General features: G+C 40.5%; 5 protein-coding genes across 5 annotated transcripts; all 5 read right to left on the bottom strand.

The window, feature by feature from the left end:
* On the bottom strand, nt 30–1,072 carry LOC104754277 (pathogenesis-related protein PR-1-like). Its single transcript, XM_010476421.1, has one exon. The coding sequence runs from the start codon at nt 923–925 to the stop codon at nt 200–202; it is 726 nt and encodes a 241-aa protein (XP_010474723.1). The 5' UTR covers nt 926–1,072; the 3' UTR covers nt 30–199.
* Nucleotides 1,290–1,853, bottom strand: LOC104754276. Its single transcript, XM_010476420.2, has one exon. It carries the CDS (start codon nt 1,769–1,771, stop codon nt 1,358–1,360), a length of 414 nt encoding a protein of 137 aa, XP_010474722.1. The 5' UTR covers nt 1,772–1,853; the 3' UTR covers nt 1,290–1,357.
* Nucleotides 2,442–4,296, bottom strand: LOC104754275 (aspartyl protease family protein 2-like). The gene has a single exon (XM_010476419.2). The coding sequence runs from the start codon at nt 4,144–4,146 to the stop codon at nt 2,692–2,694; it is 1,455 nt and encodes a 484-aa protein (XP_010474721.1). The 5' UTR covers nt 4,147–4,296; the 3' UTR covers nt 2,442–2,691.
* Nucleotides 5,042–7,214, bottom strand: LOC104754274 (cyclic pyranopterin monophosphate synthase accessory protein, mitochondrial-like). The gene is made up of 3 exons (XM_010476418.1): nt 7,067–7,214; nt 6,118–6,820; nt 5,042–5,329 (listed from the first exon to the last, which is right to left on the bottom strand). Exons 1-2 carry the CDS (start codon nt 7,199–7,201, stop codon nt 6,152–6,154), a joined length of 804 nt encoding a protein of 267 aa, XP_010474720.1. The 5' UTR covers nt 7,202–7,214; the 3' UTR covers nt 5,042–5,329; nt 6,118–6,151.
* LOC104754273 (cytochrome P450 703A2-like) lies at nt 7,299–9,059 on the bottom strand. Its single transcript, XM_010476417.2, has 2 exons — nt 8,084–9,059; nt 7,299–7,998 (listed from the first exon to the last, which is right to left on the bottom strand). The coding sequence occupies exons 1-2, from the start codon at nt 8,987–8,989 to the stop codon at nt 7,372–7,374; spliced, it is 1,533 nt and encodes a 510-aa protein (XP_010474719.1). The 5' UTR covers nt 8,990–9,059; the 3' UTR covers nt 7,299–7,371.

Raw genomic sequence — 9,171 nt, 5'->3', positions numbered from 1 at the left:
GTTTCGTAACGGTTTACTTACCATCTGAATTCTGAAATGTCGAAACTATGAACTTTGTTTAATATTATTAGATGATCGTTCCACAGAATAAACCCAACAAGGTGTAGAGTAAGTTTATTCCAACAAAAATGTTGTGGAAAAAGAATAGAATTAAATATAACTAAAACATGGAAATGTGCAACCGCCATGTCCTCCGCTCTCAAGCCATCCCTCCGATCACCGCCGGTGGATCCTCCCTGAGAAGACCAATCGGAGTTTTATAGCTTCCGAATGGATTTTCACCTTCGTAATTTCCCGGTGGGTTATACACACAAATGGCGTAAACGCCGCCGTTTGAGCAATCCACAGTTGCGCACCCAACCTTGGTACTATCTTTCCACACGATCTGCGTGTAATGCCCACACATGTGATGCGGCTCACACGAGTTAGCGTTCACGTTATAGAATTGATCCTCATCGGCCCACACTTTAACGACTTCTGCGGGGCTCCAGGTATTCTGCGCGGCCCAGAATATGTTTTCTCCATAGGGACCGTTAGAGTGAACAAGCCTACAATCTCCCACGCGTTGGTTCGCCCACGAGCGCGCGTAAGCTGCTAATCTCCCGTCCCATTCGAGCGGCGGTTCCATCACGCTCGCTCGTACGAGGTTATGTGCTAATAGAAACTCTCTGCTAGCTCTGTTGACTTTGTTACGATGTCGTCTTCTTCTCATCCACCTAGACCTGAACGTCAATGGTCCCCCGGTGAACAACCGTGATGACGACAGAACCGGAGTTCCCGTCGCTGACGGAGAGGTAGCAGAAGATTGCGTGGAAGACTCGCTGTAATTAATGTTGGCCGTGGCAGCCCATAGCTGAAGGAGGAATAACGTTACGGCGAATATGTTGTGTAACGGAGCTCGTAATTTCCGTTTACGGAGCTCCATTTACACACACAAAAATATTGTAGGTGAAAAAAGGAAATTAATCTCTAGAATACAACATTGTGGGAGGAAACGAATTAATAATAGGTAATCGTTTCTATTTATGAACATTGTATGTAAAAATATCCTTTTGAGTAAGAGTCAATGGAAAGTCAACGCACGGTTAATATTGAATATCGGAAATGACGTTCTAATTTTTAAAGAAAATTTTAGTAACACCACATTTAGGCAATACTTAAAGTTAATGGCTACGTACGGTACTTAGAGATCACACAAATCTATCTATATTTTTGAAACAAGTAAATCATAATCATATACGTTTTGAACAACAGGATAGTTATGCTTTTATAACATATGTGTGGTTTAATTGTTATCAATCGGGAAATACCGAATCTGCACATCTCAAAAATAGACAAAACACAAACAAGAAATGAATTAAAGTGCACGTCTCGGCTTCCTCTTAGCTTTCTTGTTAAAGTTCCAAGCTGCCAAGAAATTGGGATAATGTGACTGGATATAATCAACAGGCTTCTTCAAAAGGGAGTTGATTGTCACATCAGATGGTATATGCTCAATCTTCATATATATGGGAGCTCTTGGATCATTTTTAGCTATACACCATTCACTGAATATATTCGTAGTCACAGACATAATCTCTCTCACACATTCTCCTCCTTTTAAAGACAATCCCATCTCCACTGCTTTGTAATTCCCCACCGCTTCTCCTACTCTTCCGACAGCATCTCCGATTTTCTTCCACCATGGTTTCGCCTCCACCGTCTCTCCGGTGGTCAACACAAGGATGACTAGGAGGAAGATCGCTTGAGATACTCTCGATGGCTTTCCCATATGGTCTTTTCGTGAGGTTTTGTGTGTCGATTTGGAAACTATTCTATTTGGGGGAGTTATTTATAAGGGAAAGGAAAAATACAGTGGTTACGTTAAGATGATGTAGTTTTAATACTTTTGTAACATCTTTTCATTAATCGAAGTCGATGTTGTTTTCAGTTTCTGCTAATACATCTATTTTAGCCAACTATGCAAAACATACTGGTTGAGTTTAGAGGGTTTAAACTCAAAAGGAAGGAGCTTAACATGCATTACAACAACCAATAAAGTAGTAGAAAATAAACAAGTGAAAAAATAGTAATTAACACAGTACAACAAATATCGAACTTGGCGCTAAATCTTCCTTTTTGTCTGATTAAGCACAACACATTTTCTCATGTACAATCTATACTATAATAGTATAATCAAATATGGTGCGTATACGTGATTACGTTCATAGTACTTTAATTACCAACATTTAATACAAAAATATTAATTTCTGTTTTGGAGGTACTCCACCATCCTCAGATATCTCGTACTATATAACATTGACTTGAGAAATTGGTTATAATAATCTTGATCTAAACGTTTAACAAAAAAAGAAAAATCTTGATCTAAACGAACTTCCACACTTGTCATTTGTTGGGGTAACTAAAAAAAAGTAAATGGAAGAGTTTTTTTAGATATATAATTCAAAAGAATCATACACGCTTTTTTTTTTATGCCAGATGAAAATTATATAAAGACGATACTAATAATACAGCCGACAACACGTGAAGCTTCTATCAAACACGTATTCAACTCCACCGCTTAAAGATTCACTTGTCCGATTTTGAAGCAAAAAAAAAAAAAAAAACACAAGTCTACTAGTAAAGCATTAAATAGCGAATACAAAAGTACATTATCCGTACCGGGCTCCGGTCGGTCGGGTCATGATTTACTTAAGCGCATCCTCGTGGAGCAAACCCGACCCGGGAAGTCGCTAAGTCGTATACGACCCGGAAACCCTGTTGCTGGATATTCCCAATGATGGATAGTCCACCCATCGTACCCGCAAACGCAAAACAGAACTTGCCGTTAGTATCAACCGGAATCAGATAATTCGTCGCCGGAAGTGACACGTCAGCTCCACGGAAATGTAAAACCACCGTCGGGACTTTAACCTCGTTCATATTGGACAGATCGAAACACGTGTCGAAGAGCGAGAAATCCGGAGCTCTTTTCAAGGTCCTAGCTCCGACCCGGAACGCGTCTCTCATCGCGATATAAGCGGGTCGAATCAACCGGGTCACAGACGTACCCGAATCGATGATAACCCCACCGTTACCGATCTGATCAAGTTTAAAAAGCGAAGCCGCTACGCCGGGGACACGTGTCCCCCCGACGCTGATTCCCAAAAGCTCGACGTAGTAGAAAGTGTCGAGCTTTGGGTTTGACAAAAGCGGCGTGAACCTCGCGGTTCTTGAAACGGCGGCGTTTCCGAAGACGACTGAGGATGGTTTCGAAGAAGCGGATCTGTCGACTAGACAGTACGAAAATTTCTGATTAAACCGGTGACCGGTCTGACCGGGGAACGATAATTTTCCTTTACCGAGTCCTAATAAACCGGCGGCTCCGACGAAGAGACCTTCGTTGTCGTGGCCGCATCCGAGAGCAACGCCTTTGACCCGATTTCGTCGGAAAGTCAAAGTTTCGGTGGAGAAATCGCCGACGGTGAAAGAACCATCGCCGTAAGAGACTTGGTAGAGGCAAGTCTTACGACGGGTGTTGCATCCGGCGGAGTCTAAACGCCGGCAGTGAGGCGAAGAACAGGGGATGGTTGAATAGGTCCGGGACTTTCTCGGGTCGAATATCGGGTCGGACTGAGAGTAGCATCTCCGGCAAGGAGCGCATTGGAGCCAGACGATGTCACTTCCGGTGTCGAGCACCATGTAGACATATCTCGCCGGAGTTCCGACACCGAGGCGCGTGAAGTATTCGCCGCTTCCTTGAGAGAGACCAGAGACCACTGAGCTGCTGAATCCCGGCGCGTGAGTCACGTTTCTTCTGGGGACTCGAGCGGCGAGTGTGGCGATTGATTGCACGCGCTTGGAGTCACGTTGGAGGCGGGAGCTGAAGAGCTCTTGTGGTGTTTTGTTTGAGGAGAGAGCGTCGATGTGGTCGAGGTTTAGAGTGATGGAAGAAGACTCGGAGTCGTCGGATCCGGATTCAAACTCGGATCCAAGCAAAGACTCGGAGTCGGGTTGGAATGAGACGGGAGAAGCAGAAGGAAGAGAATGAGAATTGGGGAGTAGAGTTTGAAATGCTGGAAGGGAAGAAGAAGAAGAAGACAATGAAGGAAGAGAGACGAACAAGAAACAGAGAGTACAGAGTAATGCTTTTCTTCTTCCTACCATTTTTTTTTTTCTTTTTTCGCCTTTTCTCGGGAAAATGGGAAGTGAGAGTGGTCGTCTCTGTTTATATAATTGCACAGTTGCACACTGGTCTAGTCTTCTTGAAGAACACAAAAAGTAAAAAAGAAGAGGAATTAAATGTTTTAATTCTACTTTTTATTTGGAATAATAAAAAAATATGAGTAGATATTTTTATCATAAGATTGTGAAAATGTAAAAGCGACATTTTAGATTCGGTGGATAACAAAACAAACACACACTAAAGAAAAATATCTTTAGTGGTAGCTTCTTTTCTTTTGTCGTCATGAAAATAATCAACGCTTATTTAAGTAATAATTTAGCTTATTTGTAAAAAAAAGTGAAAAGCTCATTTGATATTAAAAGTGTATAAGTTTTAACTAATGATGGCCAATAATTTCCCCACGATTGGTGGCACATTTTCGCTCTTTAAGTTTTGCACAAACTGAAACATTCCACATGGGTTAACAAATACATGCAAATGTACTCACGAAAGATAAATCTAGTACGACTGTCCAATGATAGTAAAAACTAATTTATTCATGTATACAAACTTTGCATGATGGTGTAATTTGCCAAGACATTATTATCTTAGTACTATAACGTCACGACCTTTAGATCTCACATCTTGTTAGATTGTCGATATCATCAACCCCTCTTTTCATTTATTCGCCCACAAGAATTCCAAATAATGACATCCAAGATTTGGAATTTTCATATTCAATGCTTCGATATGTTTACATCATACTACATCATAACCACGAATATAATCCTCTTCTTTAAAATGAATACAAAAGAAAATTATAAAAAGGGGGAAGAGTACTAAATCTTGTGATATTGGTTTGTGTGACCACCAATTAAATGCTGTGAACCACCAATCTATCGCAACTATCTAAAGAATGTGGACACAAATATGAATAAAACTGTACAGCGAATAATGATGACTTTTTAAGTCTTCACAGTTGCAAGCATTGACTTAAAAAGTCTTCATAAATTGTTTCACATAGGGTTTAGGTGAAATTTCTCATATTACACATCAAATTGCTCTATTACCAAAGTACCAAACTTTTCGCAGCCGGCTTTACTTGCCCGGACAAGCCATAGTGTTAACACGTCGTTCGAGTCTAAATGAAGATTAGCATTGGTAAGAAGAACTCAGAGGAGAGATCTGGAAATGGAGAAGAGAAACATATTTGATTAAAGGTGACAAGAAAGCTAAAGCCACTACAAGAAAGAGAGAAAGAGGGGAAAAAAAAGAGACTTTAGCCAGCAGAGACAGCACACTTTCTAGCTTTCTCTGCTTTATTTTAAGTGCTCACTCATCATTGCAAGGCTCATAACATGAACCATGTGCATACAAAAAGATTCAATATGCGACATGATAACCTTTACATTATGTTATCTGATCCTCTTATTTGTGTTGTCATGATCTTAACTACAACAAGTTTCATGAGAGATGCTATGTGTGTTTATACTAGTACCCATTACAAGAACAACTGTGAAAAGAAAAATATTAAAAAACCCTGTAGATTTAGAACAAACTTGGTTGTTTCAATGCGTTCTTTACAATCAGCAACAGTAGGTAATATTCCACCATTTTTTCAGGAAAGACAAACTTAAACTATAGTGTCTTTCACAGTCAGTGTGAATTACCCTTAATTGACTAATCGAGATTCAAAAGTTTCCATCTTTCTACAAATGATTTATCACCCAAGCAACCAAATCAAATCGGATCACAAAACACATTGATACAACTCAACTTTAAACAGCACTCGCAACAATACTTTGAGCAAGTAGAAAAACCTAACTATTGTTTCTTTCACAGTGCCTATGTTAATTATGCCCAATTAACTATTCAAGATTCAAACTTTTCCATCTTTCTATATATGATTTATCACCCCAAGTAACCAAATTAATTGGAGAACAACAAATACTTCCAAGATAAAGAAAGCTGACCTCTAATAGCTACGGAGACAAATGTCCATTGTGTTCACTCCCCTCTAGACCAATACCCGCTCTTTCCACCAGTTTTACGCTCGAGTCTCACATCTGTAATACTGATATCTTTCGACGCAGCCTTACACATATCGTAAACTGTTAAACCAGCAACTGAGACAGCAGTCATAGCTTCCATCTCAACTCCAGTCTTTCCAGTGCAAGAAGCTTCTCCTTCAATGTCAACACTAAAATCCTCAGGGTTTAGTCTTAGATCCACACGAACATGCGTAAGAGCAATGTTATGACACAATGGTATCAAGCTGCTAGTTTGTTTTGCTCCGCTAATGCCAGCGATCTTCGCCACTCCAAGAACATCTCCTTTCCCCATTTGATTCGCTAAGACCAAATCGAAAACTCTCTTCCCAAGAACAACTTTGCAGCAAGCTAATGCAGTTCTCTTAGTATTGTCCTTGGAAGATACATCCACCATTTGAGCTTCCCCTGAGATCCCAACATGGGTTAGCTTAGAAAAATCACTAGCCACTTTTGCAGGTTGTTCTTTGCTCGATTTCTGATACTCAATATGGGATAAAAGATCAGAAATTTCAGGGTTTGTCGACTTCAAAGATTCAGCTTTCGATTTCAACTCAGAGAAATCCATTGTGGCAGGACCAGAGAATCCATCTGGAGATGGTTCTTCTCCAAAGATTGACTTCATTTCCTGAAACACCAAAATGATTGAGCTTTTTAAGTATTTGTTTGGTAGAATCGAAAAATCAAGATCACACTGAGTTGACACTTAGCATCAATTTCTCTCACAGTTCTATCATCCGAAACACAAACTCTAAACCATTAATCAAAACTCAATTTGCTTAGTTCCTCAACACGATTCATATTCTTGATTAGTGTAGCTAGTTACATATGCACACAGAGGCTAAAATAACAGACAACAGAGAGTGAGAAAAACCTGATTCAGCTCATCTATATTCATGATTTGCGGATCGATTTCATCGTAAATTTTACTGCTGAATGCCCTTTTCACGGGAGAAATCACGGTCGGTAATCGACGGAGTAACACGGCGCGACGGAGTGTCGAAAACATGTTTTTTTTTTGCCTTAAGTCAAAGAGATTGATGAACTGAAGAAGCAAGGTACAGTTAAAAGTAGGGTTCTGCTAAACCGGGAAAATTAAAACTGGTTTGGTTTATAATTCAATAACCGAAATTTATTAATTCTTACTAATATTATTTGGTTTAAATCAATATTGTACTACTATGTGTACAAATGAGATGCCAATCGTGGTTTAGCAATGGCCCATAATGGTTTAGCTTTAGGCATAGTCATGCCGTAAACTTCCACCGTATCAATATATTCCGGTGAAGACCAATCAAAGCAATGAAAGAGCCGAGCCAATGCCATTAGCACCATCGTCACACCTAACGGAGCTCCGGGGCACTTCCTTTTACCAGCACTAAACGGTAATATCTTAAAACCCGGTCCGTGGCTTATCTCAACTCGTCCGCTACCGTCAACGGGCCAATGTCGTTCGGGCCTGAAGTCTTCCACGTCATCCCATAACTTAGTGTTTCGGCCCAATCCATGTGTATTGATGAAGACACGTGTCTTTGCTGGGATGTAATAGCCGTTGATCGTTGTTGGTTTGACGGACTCGTGAGGGATTAAAAACGGTCCGGCTGGATGCATTCGGAATGTCTCTCGTACGACACAACGTAGGTAGTTTAAATGGATTAGATCGGATTCTTTGACCATTCGGTTTGATCCTACGATAGTATCAAGCTCTTCTTGAATTTTACGCATTACTCGTGGTTGCTTGATGACTTCGGCCATTGCCCATTCGTTTGTAACTGCTGACGTGTCTGTCGCAGCCGCTATCATGTCCTATTCAATTTACAAAAAAAAAAATACATCTTTCATATTTTTGACGTTTCATGCAATGTATTAACATAACGGAATTAAATGATACCTGAATAAGAGCTTTAATTTCAACGTCGTCCATGTGTTCTTTGCCGTTCTCACCAGGTAGAGACAACAAAACGTCAACAAAATCCATCTCTCTATTATTATCTTCTTTTTCTCGTTTTGCCCTTCTGTGCTCGTCGATGATCTTGGTATGAAACTTGTCTACACGCTTCTCCACGTCCCTCATCTCTTTCTCGCATCCGGACGGATCAACCCATCTCCAAAACGGCAAGTAGTCTCCTAAGTAAATAACACCCAACAGCCAAAACAATTTATGAGTTATGTGCATAAACTCTTGTGCTTCTTTTGGACTTACTAGAGATCCAGGTCCAAAAAATTGTTTCCCTAGTAGCATCCGAGTCACATTGTTCATAGAGAAAGCACCCAATACTTCCCTTAGGTTTATTGGCTTTCCAAATTCCGCTCGTTCGAAGATATCTCGAACAAGATACCGAGCTTCCTCGGCCCGTTGGGAAGTAAAAGATTCAAGCCTTTTGGTTGTAAGTAGGTGTTCCATGCATATCCTCCTCATTCTTTTCCAATGCGGACCCATTGGAGCTAATGCGACGTCCCCGCATCCATAAGCTAGGTGGACTGCGGCGAGTGTTTTTGGCCTAGATGCAAAAACATCGTCCTGTCGTAAGAGAATCTCTCGGATGGTATCGGGATCGTTCGTTGTGATGGCATCAATATTCCCGAGCCGGAGGTAGACTAAAGGACCGTACTTATCACAGAGAGCAGCCAAGTCCCTGTGAGGTAAAGGGCCCAATTGGAGTAGGTTACCCAATATCGGCCACCTTGGTGGGCCTGGAGGAAGCCTTTGGGATTTACTTGCTGAAGCCTTGAGCCATTTCCATAGAAGGAGATTAAGAATGAGAACAGCGAAGAGGGAGGCCAATACCAAAATCATCTAATCTTATATTCGATGTTCAACAGATCTTTTCATTATTCCCATATTGTCTTTGTTGTGTCAATATATAACAAATAATGGAAGACTAGTAGCTAGGTTTTGGTTAGAACTAGTAATTATATAATTCAAGAGAAAATAATAATAATAATAATAATACAATCTAACCATGTATCTCTCTCTTT

Source organism: Camelina sativa, chromosome 17 (assembly GCF_000633955.1).
Source record: "Camelina sativa cultivar DH55 chromosome 17, Cs, whole genome shotgun sequence".
In the NCBI taxonomy this organism is placed as follows: domain Eukaryota; kingdom Viridiplantae; phylum Streptophyta; class Magnoliopsida; order Brassicales; family Brassicaceae; genus Camelina; species Camelina sativa.
This window is presented reverse-complemented; position numbering and strand designations above follow the sequence as displayed.